Below are 22,117 nucleotides of genomic sequence, written 5' to 3' on the forward strand. Positions count from 1 at the left end.
GAGTCTACCTCAGTTTTGCTTTTAATTCTTTGTGAATTTTGTGCTTATTAAGGTTTGTGCTGGGTAATGGGAAGCATCAAACATTCCAAGGTCATAGCAGTTATAATATAAGAACATAAGAATTAGGAGCAGAAGTAGGCCATTTGGCTTCTCGAGCCTGCTTTGCCATTTAATAAGATCATGGCTGATCTTCTACCTCAATTCCATTTTCCTGCACTATCTCTCTTGATTCCTTTAATATTCAGAAAATTATCGATCTCTGTCTTGAATATACTCAATAACTGAGGATCCACAGCCCTCTGGGTAGAGAATTGCAAAGATTTACCACCAACTGAGTGAAGAAATTTCTCCTCATCTCAGTCCTAAATGGCCGAGCCCTTATGAGCCCTGGTTCTAGACTCCCTAGCCAGGGGAATCATTCTACCTGCATCTACCCTGTCAAGCCCTGTAAGAATGTTGTCTGTTTCAATGAGATCACTTCTCATTCTTCTAAACTCTAGAGAATATAGGCCTAGTCTACTAAATCTCTCCTCATCGGACAATATATACAGACTAAAGATCCCTTTACTTTGTCCCAACAAGTGTCATAATCACAACCTCAGAACAATGCCTGCACTGTATCAGCGTAACGTTTCCCATTTTTCCTATTGCAGCAGAAGACTCATAACCTATGGAAAACCAGGATAATAAAAATGTTGGCCTGTAATGTGTGCTGTTGTATAATTGGCCGGAATACGTGGTGGGTACTAATGGTGAACTAACAGCTTTCGCCATTATTATTCCTTTGAAACTGACTGCAACTTCAGGATGTAACGCATGCGCATCTAAACACGGGAATCCTGAAGTTGCGGTCAGTTGTTCACTACTCCAACACTGGCTGCGCTGTACGCCCCGCCCCCCCCACCACCACCCCACCTCCACGGCAATCAGTGTAATCAGGGAAACGGACAAAAACTTGGGGCCTTTATTGCTGTTAAATACCCCATTAAATGTGTTGGGCCTTGTTGGATGAGGTGAAACTTCGGTTTTCACAGCATATTGACTGCTAAACAAACGTTATAGCTCTGAAAAACTAATCTAAATTTTGTGCCGTGTCAAATTTCTCAATTATGATAAAAATTACAATTTTAGGACATTTTTGTTCATGGTATTTCAGGTTCTACATTGTCCCCATGTGAGAGCCCCAATCTTTATTTTGCTCTCTGTAACATTTTTAAAAAGTCAGGATAAAAGCAGATTCTCAGTTCCTGGTCTGTGAGAATTCTACAATGTGATTGGCTGCTTAGACAGCTAGTTGACGTCACAGCAGATCGTACTCGGCAATCCCCATTGCACTGCGCTAAAATCGCATACGCGTCAAAAAAGTTAAATACTCACCACAGAGATCGCGAGATCTTTGTGGGCAGCTTTCTTCGCGGCCAGCTGCAAATGCCTTTGCTTCGCCGCTGATCACAAATTCCGGGCCAATGTGTTTTGTTCTGGCAGTCAGGTAGTTTTGGTGCTTCTCTCGGAGGACTGAACCACACATCCCTGAAACTGGGTTTCAGTGGTAGGATATGGAAGTCAGTGAATTGAATTAGATTTGGTTTTGATTTTATTTATTATTTTTAACTGACTGTGTATTGTAAAAAGTCATAAAATTGTACAAAAGCTTTAGTTAGAATTTTATTTATAGTCATACTGTTTTTGTTGACTCAGTGGTATTTACTTAAAAACTTAATTTTATACAACGCCTTTCACGACCACCAGATGTTTCAAAGCGCTTTTACAGCCAATGAAGTACTTTTGCCATGTAGTTACTGTTGTAATGTGGGAAAAGCAGCAGCCAATTTGCGCACAACTCCCACAAACAGCAAGATGATAATGACCATAGAATGTTTTTGTTATGTTGATTGAGGGATAAATATTGGCCAGGACACCCCTACTCTTATTCGAAATAGTGCCATGGCATCTTTTACATCCACCCGAGAGGTCCTCGGTTTAACGTCTCATCCAAAAGACAGCACCTCCGACAGTGCAGCACTCCTTCAATACTAGATTTATGTGCTCAAGTCTCAGGAGTGGAATTTGAACCCCCGACCTTCTCACTCAGAGGTATGCTGCCTACTGAGCCACAGCTGACATTATGTTTGTCATTGCACTCAACTCAGGTAAATGCAATATTAGCAAACAGTGGGCAAATGTCACATGATCAAAACTCCAGGAATACCTCAAATCAGAGTTGGCAACCCTAAGCAGGCAACGGAATACCATTTTCGCGAAGCTAACAGCAGAATGGCACAACTGGGACTGCAATGTTTGGATATTGGCATTAACCCCGCATCTACTCCTCACCTGAAGTTGCTGTACCATTTATGCATAAATAACAGAGCGTGCCATTAGCTTTGCCGTTATTTTGACAGCACAATCTAGTCCATTATTTTTAAACTATAAAAAATATGATGGGGGTATCTGCTCCCTTAAAACTGTAGGTTAAATCACCGCAAGAACTTATTCTACCGTTTCCCCTTGTCTTTCCCCTGGCACACAGTCTGTCTGAACTCCGCCAGCTCGCTGAGGGGAGCGCAACACTGAAATTCTTCACTTCTCCCCCAGCCTCAAAACACAGGGGGTTGTTTAAGGCTATTCCCTGCAAAGACGAAAGTAAGTCCGTTCAAGGATCAGACTTTATTTTCACTTTCTCTTTCTCACCAAAATTAAATATCTAAAAAAAGCTCCGGCACAACCAATGCGGTGAGAACGCCAGGGAGTCACATTCCCAGCAAGCACGTCAGCTGCTTTCTCCAAACCTCTGCACAGATCATCGGACCGGACCGGGCTAGGCCCCAGCGTCACAATCTACCTCGCAATTCTTAACAACTGGAGCATTTTAACATTTGCAAAAATACTTTTGTCTTCTCTTTACCCGGACTTCCGTTCAGACACCGCGACCATTCTACTTCCTGTCCGATTCAACCCAGCGACCAACCGAGGCCTCGGTGCATGGGGCGGAGCCCGAGCCAGGTGATCACAACTCTTTTAGGGAGTACAAAACAAACATTAGATCGAGTGCCCCCCGATCTGGGGGACATTCCAGACACTTATACCTGCCCTCTTTTTTTGTTTTTTTTGTACTTTTTTTTTGGTGATTTTCCAGGTGATCACATCCCAGCAGGGGGGAGAGAGCCAGGTGATCACATCCGGGGGGGAGAGAGCCAGGTGATCACATCCCGGGGGGAGAGACCCAGGTGATCACATCCCAGCAGGGGGGAGAGAGCCAGGTGATCACATCCCGGGAGGTGGGGGAGAGAGCCAGGTGATCACATCCGGGGGGGAGAGACCCAGGTGATCACATCCCAGCAGGGGGGAGAGAGCCAGGTGATCACATCGCGGGGGGAGAGAACCAGGTGATCACATCCCGGGGGCGGGGGGAAGAGCCAGATGATCACATCCCGGGGGGAGAGAGCCAAGTGATCACATCCCGGGGGGAGAGAGCCAAGTGATCACATCCCGGGGGGAGAGAGCCAGGTGATCACATCCCGGGGGGAGAGAGAGCCAGGTGATCACATCCCGGGGGGGGGGGGGGGGGGGGGGAAGAGCCAGATGATCACATCCCGGGGGGAGAGAGCCAGGTGATCACATCCCGGGGGGAGAGAGCCAGGTGATCACATCCCGGGGGGAGAGAGAGCCAGGTGATCACATCCCGGGGAGAGAGAGCCAGGTGATCACATCCCGGGGGGAGAGAGCCAGGTGATCACATCCCGGGGGGAGAGAGCCAGGTGATTACATCCCGGGGGGAGAGAGCCAGGTGATTACATCACGTGGGGGGTGCAGGTGATCACATCAGGGGGCGGGGGGCGAGAGAGCCAGGTGATCACATCTTGGGGGTGGGAGCCAGGTGATCACATCATAGCCGCGGGGGTAGGGGGAGCCAGGTGGTGGGTGCACGAGCTGAGTAGTTTGGGCCAGCTGTCGTTCGAAGGACTGTGTGGCGAATGCTCGCCATTTCCTGTGCTCTCATCTTCAGGCTGTTTGTAATGTACATGTTTACTTAATTTATATTCTACAAAATGTAAACTTTTGTCTTTAAAATTGGAAGCCTTCAGAATGGCCCCGCAAATTCCGGGTTTCCAAATGCGCTGCGCATTGGCAAAAACTGGTAAATTGCGATTTGTCAAGTTTTGCATTGACAGATTCTTTGCATCCGCTATAAAAGCAATGGGCCTGAAATTCCGCTAGAGGTCTTCCTGTGGGCAAACTAAAGAAAAAAGGTTAAAAAAAACTGCGCACTTACCTGTTGCTGCTGCGCCTGCTCGAACTTCCGAGCCTGAGGCCTTCACTCCTACGCATCGGAGCGCATGCACGTCAGGACGTGCATAGTCACATGGCTCTGGGCAGCCAAGCAAGGTACAATATTTTCTCATTCATAATAATGGGATCCCATTATTATGAATAAACCCCCCGCAAACGCACAAAAAAAAAATAAAAATATCAACAAATTTAAGAATCATTTAAATTCTTATTAAAAATAATATTTTCCCAACTTTTTTTAAAGATGCCTTAAAATAAACTTACCGTAGTGGGGAGGGTTTTTAACAATAAAGTATGTTTTCAGATGTGTTTATTTAATTTAATTTTAATGTTTTTATGTATTTTTTAAACACTTGCACCTGTAAAAGTAGGCTATATGCCTGCTTTTTCAGGCGCAAGATTTTAAAGGACATTTGCAGGGCAAGCTATTCGTAAATATCGGAAATCTTGCCCTGCAAGTGTCCTCGCTCCCGATATGCGCGAGATCTGTCAAGCCAGAAACTTGACAGATCGGAAAAGCCGGTTTTCAGCGCATGCACGTTGCTTGCTGAAACTTGGCTTTTCCGATGCCTTCCTGGGTCCGTAGGAACTTCGTACGGACCCAGGACATCGGAATTTCATGGCCACTGTTGCTGGCGTGGATTTGGGCTATTTGCCCAACTACTGCCCAGAGAATGCCCACTAAACCCTAGGGCCATCTTTTACCAGCGTAAGAGTGAAAATAAATGTTAAAATACATTTTTTTAAATTATTAAAACATACAAATACATTTAAAATTAGCTTAAGTAAATTTTGGCCCATTTTAAAATGTTTAAATTTATTTTTCAAAAACTAATTTTTATATTAAATGCTTAATTAAAGGGTCTTTCAATTAATTTTGATCACGTGAACCACCCCTGAACAAGCACATTTGGAGGAAACTCTTGTTTCGGTCCTGGGGGCATTGCCAGTTTTGTGTGCAGGGTCTGGTTTGGGCATAGAGTGCAGTGGACAGACTTTAAAGATCATGAATACTTGGGTGCATTGTAGATATGGCTGTAAATTGCTTACACCAAAAATTCTGCAAGCTTTTCCTATTGATTTAGTTGGGTTCCAGATCAAATTGTTATCGGGGCGGATATCGAGAGGATACTCGGGGCCACTGAGCTTTAAAATACAGAACTCTTTAAGATGCATCATTACTGATTTATAACCACATTGTGTGGGATACGTGTGCTTGTCCAGGCCGAGGTTGAGCTTGAACCTTGAAATCTAGAGCATATAGCAGGATGGATCATGTCAGTGCTCACCAATTGTACATTTTTGTAATTTGACATTGCCCAAGGCTACCAATGTAGTGTGTGACTGCCGGGGTGCTGTAAAGGATTGGAATGGGGCAGCTCCTTGGACTCTCAGTGAAATGACTGACTCAAATGTTCCTGTGCCATTTTTCTTTCTTTAAAATGTATTATTCTAGTGGTATCATCCCTTCCTTTGCCTTTGTGGCATTTCAGCAGAAACCCCTTTCCCCAGTCTCTACCCTCACCTCCGACAATAAGTGTGAGGAGCTCATGGACTTCTTTGTCTCTAAGATTGGGACCATCCATTTGGTTGCCTCTGCCTCTTTCCTTCCTTTCTCTAGCTCACTGGGCCAAACTTCCTCGAAGGATACCACCTGCCCTAGCTCTGACCTCACATCTTTCTCCAGTTTCTTTCCGATCTCCCCTCATGACCTTTCCAAACTCATCCTGTCCATGTGACCCACTTCCTGCTCGATTGACCTATTCCCACCAAACTGCTGACCACCCAACGGAAAGCCTTGCCAACCACTGGAAATTCAGGTGCATGAAGTCATTAAGTTCCCTGGTGGTTGTATAATCAAGCAACTTATTGCAATTGAATGCTGGGATCACTACTGTTTCTAACTCACACCAACAACAACCACATGGCCCTTGGTCAGCAGCCCTGAAGGTTACATATAAACCTATGAACAATGGCGGAAGAGTAAAGAGCACCCAGCCCAACCAGTCCGCCCCACACAACTGTGACACCCCTTGCACCGAAATATTCTACACACCACCCCAACTGGAGCCATGTGATCTCCTGGGAGAAGCAAAAACCAGATAAAAACCCAGGCCAATTGGGGGGAAAAAATCTGGGAAAATTCTTCTCCGACCCATCCAGGCGACCGATACTAGTTCAGGAGATTACCTTGGCCGTATTCGATTTCCTGCAGTATTTACGATCGTATCTGTGCCAGCCAACAAGAGGTTATCCAGTCTAAACCCACTTACCAGCTCTGGGTCCGTAACCCTGCAGGTTACGGCACTTTTAAGTGCCCATCCAAGCACCTTTTAAATCTGGTGAGGGTTTCTGCATCCACCACCCTTCCAGGCAGTACGTTCCAGACTACCACAACCCTCTGCGTGAAGAAGCCTCCCCTCAAATCCCCTCTGAACCTTCCACCAACCACCTGAAACTATGCTCCCTCGTAACTCATCCCTCCACCAAGGGAACTAGGCCCTTGCTATCCACTATATCCAGGCCCCTCAAAATGTTGTACACCTCAATGAAGTCTCCTCTCAATCTCCTCTGTTCCAATGAGAACACACCCAGCCTATCAAATCTCTCCTCATAACTAAGATTTTCCATTCCAGGCAGCATCCTAGTAAATCTCCTCTGCACCCTCTCTACTGCAATCACGTCCTTCCTATAATACGGCGACCAGAACTGCACACAGTACTCCAGCTGTGGCCTAACCAGAGCATTATACAATTTAAACATAACCTCCCTGTTCTTGTATTCTATGCCTATACCAATAAAGACAAGCATTCCATATGCCTTCTTAACCACCTTATCCACCTGGCCTGCTACTTTCAGGGATCTGTGGACAAGCACTCCAAGGTCCCTTTGTTCATCTACACTTTTAAGTTGCCTACCACTTAATTTGTATACCCTTTCCTTATTAGCTGTCCCAAAGTGCATTACCTCACGCTTCTCCAAGTTAAATTCCATTTGCCATTGCTTTGCCCACCTAACCAGTAGATTGATATCCTCCTGCAGTCCATGACTTTCCTCTTCATTATCAACCACACAGCCAATTTTAGTGTAATCTGAAACTTCTTAATCATACTCCCTATATTAAAATCTAGATCATTGATATATCCCGCAAAAAGCAAGGGACCCAGTACTGATCCCTGCAGAACCCCACTGGAAACATCCTTCCAGTCACAAAAACATCCATCAACCATTATTCTTTGCTTCCTACCTCGAAGCCAATTTTGGATCCAACAAGATACTATGCCCTGGATCCCAGGGGCTTTAACCTTCATGACCAGTCTACCATTTGGGACCTTATCAAAAGCTTTGCTGAAGTCCATATACACCACATCGTACGCACTACCCTCATCGACCCTTCTGGTTATCTCCTCATAAAATTAAATCAGGTTAGTCATAGAAACAAAGAAACATAGAAAATAGGTGCAGGAGTAGGCCATTCGGCCCTTCGAGCCTGCACCGCCATTCAATGAGTTCATGGCTGAACATGCAACTTCAGTACCCCATTCCTGCATTCTCGCCATACCCCTTGATCCCCCTAGTAGTAAGGACTACATCTAACTCCATTTTGAATATATTTAGTGAATTGGCCTCAACAACTTTCTGTGGTAGAGAATTCCACAGGTTCACCACTCTCTGGGTGAAGAAGTTTCTCCTCATCTCGGTCCTAAATGGCTTACCCGTTATCCTTAGACTGTGACCCCTGGTTCTGGACTTCCCCAACATTGGGAACATTCTTCCTGCACCTAACCTGTCTAAACCCATCAGAATTTTAAACGTTTCCATGAGATCCCCTCTCATTCTTCTGAACTCCAATGAATACAAACCCAGTTGATCCAGTCTTTCTTGAAATGTCAGTCCCGCCATCCTGGGAATCAGTCTGGTGAACCTTCACTGCACTCCCTCAATAGCAAGAATGTCCTTCCTCAAGTTAGGAGGCCAAAACTGTACACAATACTCCAGGTGTGGCCTCACCAAGGCCCTGTACAACTGTAGCAACACGTCCCTGCCCCTGTACTCAAATCCCCTCGCTATGAAGGCCAACATGCCATTTGCTTTCTTAACCGCCTGCTGTACCTGCATGCCAACCTTCAATGACTGATGTACCATGACACCCAGGTCTCGTTGCACCTCCCCTTTTCCTAATCTGTCATCATTCAGATAATAGTTCGTCTCTCTGTTTTTACCACCAAAGTGGATAACCTCACATTTATCCACATTATACTTCATCTGCCATGCTTTTGCCCACTCACCTAACTTATCCAAGTCACTCTGCAGCCTCATGGCATCCTCCTCGCAGCTCACACTGCCACCCAACTTAGTGTCATCCACAAATTTTGGGATACTACATTTAATCCCCTCGTCTAAATCAAGAATGTACAATGTAAACAGCTGGGGCCCCAGCACAGAACCTTGCGGTACCCCACTAGTCACTGCCTGCCATTCTGAAAAGTACCCATTTACTCCTACTCTTTGCTTCCTGTCTGACAACCAGTTCTCAATCCATGTCAGCACACTACCCCCAATCCCATGTGCTTTAACTTTGCACATTAATCTCTTATGTGGGACCTTGTCGAAAGCCTTCTGAAAGTCCAAATATACCAAATCAACTGGTTCTCCCTTGTCCACTCTACTGGAAACATCCTCAAAATATTCCAGAAGATTTGTCAAGCATGATTTCCCTTTCACAAATCCATGCTGACTTGGAACTATCATGTCACCTCTTTCCAAATGCGCTGCTATGACATCCTTAATAATTGATTCCATCATTTTACCCACTACTGAGGTCAGGCTGACCGGTCTATAATTCCCTGTTTTCTCTCTCCCTCCTTTTTTAAAAAGTGGGGTTACATTGGCTACCCTGCACTCGATAGGAACTGATCCAGAGTCAATGGAATGTTGGAAAATGACTGTCAATGCATCCGTTATTTCCAAGGCCACCTTAAGTACTCTGGGATGCAGTCCATCAGGCCCTGGGGGTTTATCGGCTTTCAATCCCATCAATTTCCCCAACACAATTTCCCGACTAATAAGGATTTCCCTCAGTTCCTCCTCCTTACTAGACCCTCTGACCCCTTTTATATCCGGAAGGTTGTTTGTGTCCTCCTTCGTGAATACCGAACCAAAGTACTTGTTCAATTGGTCTGCCATTTCTTTGTTCCCCGTTATGACTTCCCCTGATTCTGACTGCAGGGGACCTACGTTTGTCTTTACTAACCTTTTTCTCTTTACATATCTATAGAAACTTTTGCAGTCCGTCTTAATGTTCCCTGCAAGCTTTCTCTCGTACTGTATTTTCCCTGCCCTAATCAAACCCTTTGTCCTCCACTGCTGAGTTCTAAATTTCTCCCAGTCCCCAGGTTCACTGCTATTTCTGTCAAACACGATCTTCCCTTAACAAATCCCTGCTGACCGCCCCTAATTAATCCTTGCTTTTCCAAATGTAGATTTATCCTGTCTTTCAGGATTTTTTCCAATAATTTTCCCACTACTGAGATTAGGCTTTCAGGCCTGTACTTACTCAGCCTATCCCTTTTCCCTTCTTAAACAAGTGTACCACATTAGCAGTCCTCCGACACCATGCCCAAATCCAAAGAGGACTGGAAATGAAGGGCAAGGCCTGTGCTATTTCCTCTTTTACGTCACTCAACAGCCTGGGATGCATTTCATCCGGGCCTGGGAACTTAACTACTTTCAAAGCTGCGAAACTCCTGAATACTCCCTCTCTCACTATGTTTATTTCATCTAGAATTTCACACTCCTACTTGATAGCAGTATCTGCATTGCCCCTTTCATTAAGAACCATACCAAAATCTTCCGCCTCCACACACAGATTACCCTCATGGTCTCTAATAGGTCTTACCCTTTCTTTAGTTACCTTTTTGCTCTTAATATATTTATAAGCATCTTTGGGTTTTCCTTAATTTTACTAGCCAAGAATATTTCATGCTGTTAGCTTTCCCAAATATCCTTTTTAACTTTACCTCTTAACTTTCTATGGGCCCAAGTTTCCCCAGGAGTTGCTCCTTTTTTTGGAGCAACTTGATTTTTCTGGTGTATCTTTTTAGTTGCAATTCTGGCCATTTAATTTGTGCCAGTGTAAGTAAGTTAGTTTTTTTTTAGTTCACTTTTTTTTTTAAAAGGCGGCGTTCCCAGCCACTTATCCCTGTTTTAGACGTTTGGCCAACAAATAGTTGCTCCAAACTAACTTAGGCCAGCGTATGTTGTCACTTCTGTTCGCACAGAAAAACTTTACCTAGAGTTAAGGAATCGGCGCAAGTAACTACATTTAAAGCACCACCAAGCACCAAACAAACCACAAAAAGTAATAAACAATTAATTAACAAAAAAAAAATAGGAGGAACCCGACTAAAGTAATAAGCAACTAATTAATAAAAAAATAAAAAAATAGAAGGAACCTTGCGAAAGCACCAAAACCAATCAGTAAATAACAAATAAAAAATAGAGGGCCTACCATAGGGAACGCTGATGAGGGAGCCCTTTCAGCCAGGGCTAGGGACGGTGTGCTTCGGGCCCCTCCCACACAGCTTGCAACATGCATTTGCAGAAACGGCCTGCCAGGAGCTACTGCACATACGCGCAGACTCTAGCGCCGGGACCTGGCACCGCCCCCAATCCATTGGGCCACACTGTGCCACGACCGAAGAGAGGCTGGGGAGCGGCCAGAATGCTGACGTCTTTTTTCGGTGCTCTTGGTAGTGGACAAAAACGATGCACCTCAAGTGAGGGCACCAGAAAAACAGGTTAGGGAAACTCTAGCCCTATATTCCTCCGAAGATTCTATAGTATTTAGCCATCGGTATATGACAAAATCTTCCCTTTTTTCTTTATCCTCCCCTGTAAGTCCCTAGACATCCAGGGGGCTCTAGAATTGTTATTCCCACCCTTTTTCTTTAAGGGCACATGTTTGGCCTGAGCCTTCCGGATCTCCTCCTTGAATGCCTCCTACTGTTCTGACACTGATTTACACACAAGTAGCTGTTTCCAGTTCACTGTGGTCAAATCACTCCTCAACTTAGCAAAATTAGCTTTTCCACAATTTGGGACTTTTATTCCAGGTCTATCCTTGTTCTTATCCATAACTAACTTGGTCACTGGCACCCAAGTGCTCTCCCACTAATACCCCTTCAACCTGCCCAGCTTCATTCCCCAAAACAAAATCCAAAACCGCTCCCTCTCGTGTTGAGCTTGTTACATACTGACTAAAAACGTTCTCTTGAATGCATTTTAAGAATTCCGCACCCTCTATACCCTTCACACTATATTTGTCCCATCAATATTAGGTTAGTTAAAATCCCCCACTATTACTGTCCTATGGTTTTTGGACTTCACAGTAATTTACCTACATATTTGCTCTTCTATCTTCCTCCCACTGTTTGGGGGTCAAGAACACATGTCCAGCAGTGTGATCACCCCTTTTTTATTTTTAAATTTGACCCATATGGCCTCATTTGATGATCCCTCTAACATATCATCCTTCCTCACCACTGTAATAGTTTATTTAATCAATACCGCGACAACCCCCTTTTTTAACCCCTTCTCTGTCTTGTCCAAAAATCCTGTAACCAGGAATATTGAATTGCCAAACCTGCCCCTCTTTCATCCAAGTCTCTGTAATGGCTATAATGTCATACTCCCAAGTGTCTACCTGTGCTCTTAGCTCATCCGCCTTATTCGCTATACTTCTTGCATTAAAGTATATACCATTTAGCACAGGAAGACCTCCTTAATTACTACTTACTAACCCTTGGGTTACTCTGTCTAACAGATTTGCTTTCTAATTTCTTGCTATCCAATTTCTGCTTTACTTCCTTCCCTATTGAATTTGTTCTCAGGTTCGCATCCCCTGCCAAGCTAGTTCAAACTCTCCCCAACAGCACTAACAAAACTCCCCGCAAGGATAATGGTCCCTGCTATGTTGAGGTGCAACCCGCCGGTTTGTACAGGTCCCATCTCCCCCAGAAGCGGTCCCAATGCCTCAAAAATTTAAAGCCCTCCCTCCTACACCAACTCTCCAGCCACACGTTCATCCTCGCTATCCTTCTTTTCTTGTACTCATTAGCACGTAGCACTGGTAGTAACCCAGAGATTACTACCCTTGATTTCCTACCCTTTAATTTTCTTCTTAGTTCCCTAAATTCTGCATGTAGGACCTCATCCCTCTTTCTACCTATGTCGTTGGTCCCGATATGGACCATGACCTCTAGCTGTTTACCCCCCCCCCCCGAGAATGCCCTGCATCCGCTTTGTGACATCCTTGACCCTGGCACCAGGGAGGCACCATACCATTCTGGAGTCACGTCTGCGGCCGCAGAAACGCCTCTCTGTTCCCCTAACTGTAGAATCCCCTATCACTAGAGCTCTTTTATTCTTCATCCCTCCCCCCTTGGTGCCTTGTAATTGGCTCTGGCTGCACTCTCCAGATGCACCATTGCCCTCACCGGTGCTCAGAAGTGAATATCGGTTTGAAAGCGAGATGGATTCCTGCACTACATGCCTAGCATTCTGACTCCATCTGGTGATCACCCACTTCCCCTCTGCCTGCATGCTTTTAAACTGCGGGGTGACCACCTCATGAAACGTGCTATTCTCGTAGCTCTCAGCCGCCGCTCAAGCTCCGAAACGGGGAGCTCGAGTAGTTGAAACTGGAGTTACTTCCTGCACACATGGTCGTCTAGGCCGTGCGAAGCATCCAGGATTTCCCACATGCCACAGGATCTGCACTCCACAAGACTGAGCTGCCCTGCCATCCCTCTAATTAAACTTATCTAATTTAAATTCTAATTAAGAGAAAAAGAGAGATACTTACCAATCAAACAGCCAACCACTTACCCGCCCGAATAAGGGCTATGAGATCCTCATCAGAATTGACCTCCTCACCGACCTTCGGGCCTTCTGTTCCTTGGACTTCCCAAACTCACGGACCTCTCTCGCCTCTCGGACCTCTCGAACTCCTGAACTCTCGGACCTCTTACACGGGCATCCCCATTTCAACAATTCATTGATACAACACCTTGAACTTATACAGTACCTTTATCATACGGAAATATCCCAGACACTCACAAAGCGAGGATAGGTTAGACATTGAGTAGGAGTTGGGTGGAATTAGGAAGATTACCCAAGGGGGTTTTGAAGAGGAAATTCCAGACTGAAGGCTCTGTCGCCGATGGGGGTAATGGAGGGAGGGTAATACTCAGGAGACAGGAATTGGAAGAGTGGATGATGCGAGGTGGAATAGAGCAGGCTGCAGAGGCAGGATGGCACAAAACCATGGAGGAATTTGAAGATGAGGGTGAGGATTTTGAAATCAATATCATGTAAGAGAGCTAGGTTTTGGAATCCTAACAAATATCTGCTGCAGAACTAGACATATCCTTAATTTACTCCTTTAACTCCTTACTAAGGAACCATCTGGGGTTTTACCTCCCAGCATAGGTCTAGGGATGAATGATGCCTGACTTGGCTTGCTGAACCATCTTGCACTAATTTGTTCAGATCGAACTTAATTTAATTTACTATCCCTTGATTAGGTTACCCTTAAGCTGCTGAGTGTGTGTTAACTCTTTCTTCATCATTGAGGAAGAAGCCAGACCACAGGGCATGCACTAAAGGCTATAAATTGGAGAACACAAGAGCTTAATAGACAGACATAAACATAATCAGAGTTTATTGTCGTTGGGTCAAAATCCTGGAATTCCTTACCTTCACCATGGACTTTAGCAGTTCAAGAAGAAGGCCCACCAGGACAACTGGGGATGGGCAATAAATACCAGCCTTGCCAGTGACGTCCACATCCCAAAGAATAGGTAAAAATCAGTTAGCTAGCAATTGAAAAGCAAATCATTAACGACAGGACTACTTAACGAAACAAGTAACATAGTACACAGGTGAATTACTGTATTATAGTATTAGGCAGTCCCTTATATCGAGGATGACCCGCTTCCACACCAAAAAGGGATGAGTTCACAGGTGTTTCAATGAAGGACCTGACATGCTAGGTCCCGAACTACATATTGAAGGGTGGAAGATGCCTGTGCATGGATTCTTTTAATGTGGGGTGGCTGTTGCGCACCAACCACCACACAGGCTTGACAGAGCTAGGTCTTGATCCAGTGGCAAGGGTTAACCAAGACGACCGGAGACCAAGCTCTGCTGCACGGACCTAGTGCGCACACATGCTCCTACTATCCGTAGATCGCAGTGTGGGCGAGACCGTGCTGCCCTTGGGCCCTCGCCTCTTCTGGGCCCCAATCTCTCACCGCTCCTCCGCCCCGATCAAAAATGGAGCAGTCAGTAACAGGACATCAATTAGTCGTCTCTTATCTTGGAGACATCAAATATCGACACACTGTTACTTGAAATATTAAACTCCAGCCTAGATGAAGGGTTATTAACATCAGCAGAAACAAATGGCAATTAACAGAATGAACACGATTCAGTAGAGATGTAAATCAGCACTAATGGATGTTAGGTGAACAGACCTTTCGGAATAATATATGGGGAAGAGAGTCCGAGTTGATAGAGATTTTGTGTAGGATGGAGCTTGATCTCATCCAATCAAAACTTAATATCTAATTTGATACTGTTTACTCGTGTTTACATATGGTTCACCCTCACATTTACTGGCACTCTACGCCTTCACTTCAGTACATATCCTGTAAGCTGTCACAAGTAGAAACCACAACACCTGTCCATAACCTATAGTGCATAAGTTAGCATTTTTTGAATTTTATATTTCTTTGGTGATTTGTTTATGTTTGTCAAGGTGAGGGATGTAGGTACTGGAGAATGGAACACTCTGTGGACACCCAGGTGGTGATTTTAACCCTACTTGCTCAGCAGACACCTGGAGGGTGGGCAGTTAAAATCACCCTGGTTCTTATCTGTCTGAAAGCTGTCATGATCGCAACATTTGCAATTTAAACCTGCTCTCCCGAGTAGGCAGCAAGGACATGTGCCCAGAGCTAGCAGGGTCCTTTTTTATATATGCATGTTGTGGCCCTATAACATCATTGAGACCTGACTGTAATTTTAACTCAGGCCTGAATGGGGAATCTCCCTGGAGTTAAAATCGAGGCCTGTGTCAGGAGTACATACTCCCTGATCACATACAGCACAGACCAGATTCAGAGTAAAGCTCCTTTGCCTCAAATGCCTAGCCTCCGAAGAGAAAACTCTTAGTGCATCAGTCTCAATTTTTCACTTTCCAGCATCTTGGAGAGAAATGTCAAATGAGGGTGGTTATGTTCTGTTGGTATGTGCCTACTAAGAATGGAGTTGTGATTGCCCTGATTAATTTTATGCAGCATAATTTCAACCAGCATAAAGAGGAAGTTTGCATTTGGTCAATGTGCTAACCCATTGCATTACCCATTTCACGTAGCATTCTACTCATAGTTGCATACTTTTATCTGCCTGCAGTGCTACTCTCTTCACATAACATTTAACATGTTATTGTTGCATCCCTATTTACTGTTACCTAGAACCTAATTCACTTACTACTACAATGTCATAAACTTTAATACGAATAAGTTGTGACAATCTTGTGTTCTGCATTCTCTGATCTACATCTCTGCAGTTTTATCGGGCCACATGTAGACATACGTATAATACACCAATCACTAAAAGTAGAGATGCAGCTTAATAAGGCCATATAAAAAGCAAACCAAGCTCTAGGGTTTTTTTTAGAAGGATAGAATTAAAAAGTAGAGAAGTTATGCTAAACTTGTATCGAACATTGCTTAGACCACACTTAGAGTACTGTGTATAATTCAGGTCGCCATATTATAAAAAGGAAATAGAGGCACTAGAGAAGTGCAAAAAATATTTACAAGGATGATGCCAGAAATGCGAGGATATACCTATCAGGAAAGGATGAACAGGCTGGGTCTCTTTTGGCTGAGTATTGATGCATTTGAGAGGAGACATGATAAGCATATGAGGGATAAAAAAGAAAAAAAGACTTGCATTTATATAGCGCCTTTCATGACCACCGGACGTCTCAAAGCGCCTTACAGTCAATGAAGTACTTTTGGAGTGTAGTCACTGTTGTAATGTGGGAAGGAATAGAGTGGTGATAGAGTTAGATGAGGAAAGATGAGAGGAGGCTCGAGTGGAGTATAAACGCTGGTATGGACTGATTGGGCAGAATACCTTGTTTCTATGCTGTATAGTCTATGTAATCCTATGTCTCATCTAATCAATTAAGTTTACATTGGGAAAGAGAGGAGAAAATTTAAGTGGAAAAAGAACCCTTGAGTAAACTACTGTACATTTTATGCTTTCATATACAGAACTAAATCCAGTCTTGCTTTTTGTTAGGTATTATGCCACCCAAAGGCAGCACAAGAAATAAGCTTCCTGATCCTCTCCCTGAGGGCTTGATCCTGATAGATTCTGAGAAGAAACAGTGGAAACTTGGAAAAATTATTGGGAAAGGTGGATTTGGGCTGATACACTTGGGTAAGGAAGCCATTTCACAACTATTTCTTTGTTGAGAGAGCCTGAGATTTTAAAGCTGATTTATCCAGAGCAAATGTTCAATATTAATAGATTCCTTACTGAGATGTTGCTTTGCACCAAAGAGTCAATTGGGGGCATAAGAACCAAGTGCAAGGAGTTCTTGGAACTTTCTATTTCAGATCATCATCAAAAAACTTAATCCATCCTGATATTTTAGTGAGTCTCTGTTTAGTTTTATTTATTTTTATGTCCGGAGGAACTTCTTTATTGATTAAGTTGTGAAGGTATTGGCATTTTGTTCTATCACTGAAAATAATAGAAGCATGGGTATGTCACTCTGCCCAGTGCAAGATGCATATTTCTTGCCATCTCATGTTGCCATTATTAATTAATAGCAGTGCATGTTAGTTTATTAATTCATCTATGGAACACATTTATGATCAATACTGTCCACAAGTCTAAATATAATTAATAAATCCAGTCCAGAATAATATGCAATGTCATGTACCAAACAAAAAATTGAGAGGAAAGCTTATTATTTCATAATCAATTATTATCCCTATAGTTATATATTTACAAGAGTATAGTGAAATACAGCAGAGTTAACGGATGAACCATGTTATTAAATAGTCAACCGGTGAAATGGAGCCATCACATTATTCTGGATAGCGACACTGTCACTTTCTCACTCAAGAATCCCAATACTGGTGACCAAACAGACCTAAATTGCCGCTGATGCAATAAGAATATAAGTATTCCAAGAAGTGGAGAGTTCAACAAAGTCTCTTTTAACCGCAACAAATAGGTAGCGAATTAATCATGGTGTTTTTCTCCTGTATGGTCATTCTTTGAAAATGCCCTGTAAAAGTATCTTTGGTCTTTGATAATGGTAGATGTTATCTGGTTAATTTGATTCATTTGGAATATGGCCAAACCAGTGTAAAAGATTGCGGAGTTTCAAGCGCATGTTCAGCGCAAATTGAGTTTCCGCATTCTTTTACACTTGTTTAAAATTTCATCGCGCTGGAAGCCAGCCTCGCCTACAAAACCGGCCACTTCCCCTCATTGAATTAATGAGCATGGTGAGTTGCCGTGGCTTCAAATCAAGCTGGGTTTTTTTTAGGTGCAAATGTACTAGTAGACACATTTTATAAGTTTTTAAATATTTAAAAAGTATTTAATTTACTAAGAAACTGACTAGTGTTCAATGAAACTACTGCAGATGCTGGAATCTGAAATAAAAACATCTGTGGAGAGAAACAGAGTTAACGTTTCAGGTCGATGACCGTTCATCAGAACTCATCAGAATGAAACTAGTAAATGATTCTGTCTGGGTTTTTGAAGTTATTTTCAGATATTTAAAATCTGGTTAGACACCTACTAGAAACACAGAAAATAGGTGCAGGAGTCGGCCATTTCACAGAATTCCACAGGTTCACCACTCTCTGGGTGAAGAAGTTTCTCCTCATCTCGGCCCTAAATGGCTTACCCCTTATCCTTAGACTGTGACCCCTGGTTCTGGACTTCCCCAACATTGGGAACATTCTTCCTGCATCTAACCTGTCTAAACCCATCAGAATTTTAAACGTTTCTATGAGATCCCCTCTCATTCTTCTGAACTCCAGTGAATACAAACCCAGTTGATCCAGTCTTTCTTGATATGTCAGTCCCGCCATCCCGGGAATCAGTGTGGTGAACCTTCGCTGCACTCCCTCAATAGCAAGAATATTTTTGTGGTAAATCTATTTTCAGCTGTATTAATAAAACTGCACCAGGTTACCCCTCTTAAATACATAAATGAATATTTTTTAATGCAAAGGAAAAAATAATAAACAATTCTGTTCTAAAACGCTGCCTGATTGTGCTGGTTCATGGAAGATTTTACATTTGTAATTATGCAAATGAGCTTGAACGGAAACTTGAACTACAACTTCATTTTGGCAACCCAGCTCAATTTTCAGTGCAATATGCACCTGGATTGCCGATTGCACCCAAATAGGAAACTCTGTCCAATTGTGTTTAGTTTTGGGTTGGCCTCCCTATCTTGGGAGGGATGTACAGACCTTGAAGAGGGTCCAATGGCAATTCCCCAGGATGATACCTGGATTGAAATAATTGAACTATTGTGTTTTTAAAAGGAAGATAGGTATTTACATGAGAAATATTGGGCTGAAATTTGGCCCACCAATTTTTTCGGCGCACTCACCAGAGATGCGCCGACTTTGTGGGCTGAAAACAATGCCAAAAAATTCCCCCAGATTCTGGCCGCTGTGTTGCCTCTCCTGGGGCTTGGCGCGGCATGGCCAGTCGATTGGGGGGTGGAGCTTGGGCCCTGCACCAGAAACAATGCTGGCAGCTCTGGACATGCGCGTTGGAGTGTGCGCGCATGCGTAGTAGTTCCTGCCCCCAGCCTCTGTGCGTGCTGCTGCATGGGACCCGATGCGTCCCTCCCCTATCCCGGGCCGAGTAGCCTGCCGCACAGGCCAGCCCGCTGCTTTTCTGGGCTAGAAGGCCACAACAAGCAGGTTGGTGTAGGGCCCAAGCCAGGGGAGTTTTGATCCCGGTGTGGGGGGTTGGGGGGGGGGGGGGAGAGTTATGATCCGGCAGGGGGAGGGGGTGCGGTGTGATAACTGTGTAGCCAATAATTTTAATGAGCTTACTCAACATAGAAACATAGAAAATAGGTGCAGGAGTAGGCCATTCGGCCCTTCAAGCCTGCACCACCATTTAATAAGATCATGGCTGATCATTCACCTCAGTACCCCTTTCCTGCTTTCTCTCCATACCCCTTAATCCCTTTAGCCATTAGGGACATATCTAATGCCCTCTTGAATATATCCAATGAACTGGCATCTACAACTCTCTGTGGTAGGGAATTCCACAGGTTAACAACCCTCTGAGTGCAGAAGTTTCTCCTCATCTCAGTCCTAAATGACTTACCCCTTATCCTTAGACCATATCCCCTGGTTCTGAACTTCCCCAACATCGGGAACATTCTTCCTGCATCTAACCTGTCCAGTCCCGTCAGTATTTTATATGTTTCTATGAGATCCCCTCTCATCCTTCTAAACTCCAGTGAATACAGGCCCAGTCGATCCAGTCTCTCCTCATATGTCAGTCCTGCCATCCTGGGAATCAGTCTGGTGAACCTTCGCTGCACTTCCTCAATAGCAAGAACGTCCTTCCTCAGATTAGGAGACCAAAACTGAACACAATATTCCAAGTGAGGCCTCACTAAGGCCCTGTACAACTGCAGTAAGACCTCCCTGCTCCTATACTCAACTCACCTCGCTATGAAGGCCAACATACCATTTGCCTTCTTCACCGCTTGCTGAACCTGCATGCCAACTTTCAATGGCTGATGTACCATGACACCCAGGTCTCGCTGCACCTCCCCTTTTCCTAATCTGCCGCCATTCAGATAATATTCTGCCTTTGTGTTTTTGCCACCAAAGTGGATAGCTGTTTGATCCTATTCACATTCTTTAGTCAAGTCATTAAGACTTTCCTTAACCCTGTTGATGAAAATACTTTCCCAACCAAGTTAATAGAAAATACTTTCAAATACATCATAATCAATTCTTGAACATTAGATTTGGTGGAATAATTTTGCTTGAATTTTCAAAATATTTAAAAGCATAAAATTTGGTGGCTATATGGTGTAAAATATTTCTGTGATGGTGGGTGAGCTTAGGCGGCTGGGAGAACATAAGAACATAAGAATTAGCAAGAGGTACTTCTATTTTTTATTTGGATATTTTGAAAAAATTATGTAAATATGTTTTGTCTCTTCTTTTATTTTTGTAGTTTAAGCTTCCATGAATGCTTCTGTTGTATAGTAAATTAACTTTGCGAAGTTTGTCATGTGATGTTCTGTATAGCTGTTTGATCCTATTCACATTCTTTAGTCAAGTCATTAAGTTATGAACTACCTCCGATGTACCTACCTGCGCTGATTTCTTAACCCTCCGCAAGGGTTTTTTGTGCGGCCACAAAAGTCAGTTTGGAACAACTATTAGCTGTCCAAAGTGGCCTAAATGGCCAAAATGGGCATAGGTGGCTGGTGAAGCCCTTTTTTGAAAAAAACTAAGCTATACTAAAAAAATCCTAACTAACTCACTTGCAAATTGAATGTGCAAAATGGGGATTTTTAAGATACTCCAGAAAAATCAAGTTGCTCCAAAAAAAACGGAGCAACTCCTGGGGAATTTTGAGCCCAAGGATACTAAAAGATATTGAGAAAAGGCATAAATAAAGAGCTATCATAACTAACAAAATGGCAGAGCAGGCTCGTTGAATTGAATAGCCTACTCCTATTCCTCTCTTCTTGTTAATTATAATTTATAATTATAAATTTGGACATAATGGAATCACATGACATGGTTCCAATTTTATTTTTACATTTACCACTGTCAACACTATATTCAACAGATATTTTATTTAACAACTGGGGTATACAGTAATAACTGTATAAATTATAAGTTTTTAATCTGATTGCAGATTAAATGTTTTCTCATTGTTTTACAAACTGAGGCTCAAGTGTGCTTTATAGCATTAGGGATTGGAGAACATGCTTGTTTTTTGCTCTGCCTGGCATTGTAGAGGCCAGTTATTGCAGCTCCACCAGCAGCTTGACTGAGATCAACTAACTCAGCAGAGACCAGGGGGAGAAATTCCCCAGCGCTCCGATTTGGGGCGGTAACCAGCTCGGGGCGGGACTTGCTGTGCCCAGCGCGGACGTCCCGCCCTCGCCGCAAAATTGCGGTTACCACCCTTCAGAGGAAGTGGGGCGATGCTGGGGCACGATTGGCAGCGTTGACACGGTTCAACCTCCCTTCCCTTTGCTTAAAGGGGAGGGCCACTGCTCACTCTGCAGGGCCTCTGATGGCCTCCATTAGGCCACCGGGGCAGTGTGGTGCCGAGGTCGCAGCCCAGCACTCAAAACCGAGTGCCAGGCTGCATGATAGCAGCCTGGACCATGCAAGGGGTGAAGAAGTCGATCCGACTGGCGAATCGGCAAAACCGTCAGGATGGCGACCCGGGGCATTTTAACTTCCACCCCACGAGTGCATGTCGGCCTGGTTTGCGACCTGCGAGGCTGGCGCTGACACCGCTCGTGATAGCCTCACGGGGCCCAGGGCCGTATCTGCTGTGGGGTGGAAAGGGGTCAGCGTGCGGCGCTAAGGGTCGCCGCGCACGGTGATGATGTCATCGCCGATTGCGCTGTGGCCCGGGGCGCTACTGTTGCGACGCTACTGCGGCAGCGCTTCCGCTAACCCATGCAAATTCATGGGAGCCAGTAGCGCTC

At 44.1% G+C, this 22,117-nt stretch overlaps 1 protein-coding gene across 3 annotated transcripts in view; it reads left to right on the forward strand.

Annotated features, from left to right (window-relative positions):
- The first annotated feature begins 2,515 nt into the window (after positions 1-2,515).
- Positions 2,516-22,117, forward strand: part of LOC139273141 (serine/threonine-protein kinase VRK1-like) — a 208,704-nt gene continuing 189,102 nt past the window's right edge. Inside the window, exons 1-2 of one of the 3 annotated variants that reach the window (XM_070889605.1) lie at positions 2,516-2,643; positions 16,669-16,809. In XM_070889605.1, coding sequence (XP_070745706.1) covers positions 16,674-16,809 — 136 coding nt within the window. In that variant the 5' untranslated portion in view covers positions 2,516-2,643; positions 16,669-16,673. Of the gene's footprint in view, positions 2,644-2,668; positions 3,004-16,668; positions 16,810-22,117 lie in introns of those variants that run through there. The other 2 variants (XM_070889604.1, XM_070889603.1) reach the window with 2 other exon arrangements.

This window comes from Pristiophorus japonicus, chromosome 9 (assembly GCF_044704955.1).
Source record: "Pristiophorus japonicus isolate sPriJap1 chromosome 9, sPriJap1.hap1, whole genome shotgun sequence".
NCBI lineage: Eukaryota > Metazoa > Chordata > Chondrichthyes > Pristiophoridae > Pristiophorus > Pristiophorus japonicus.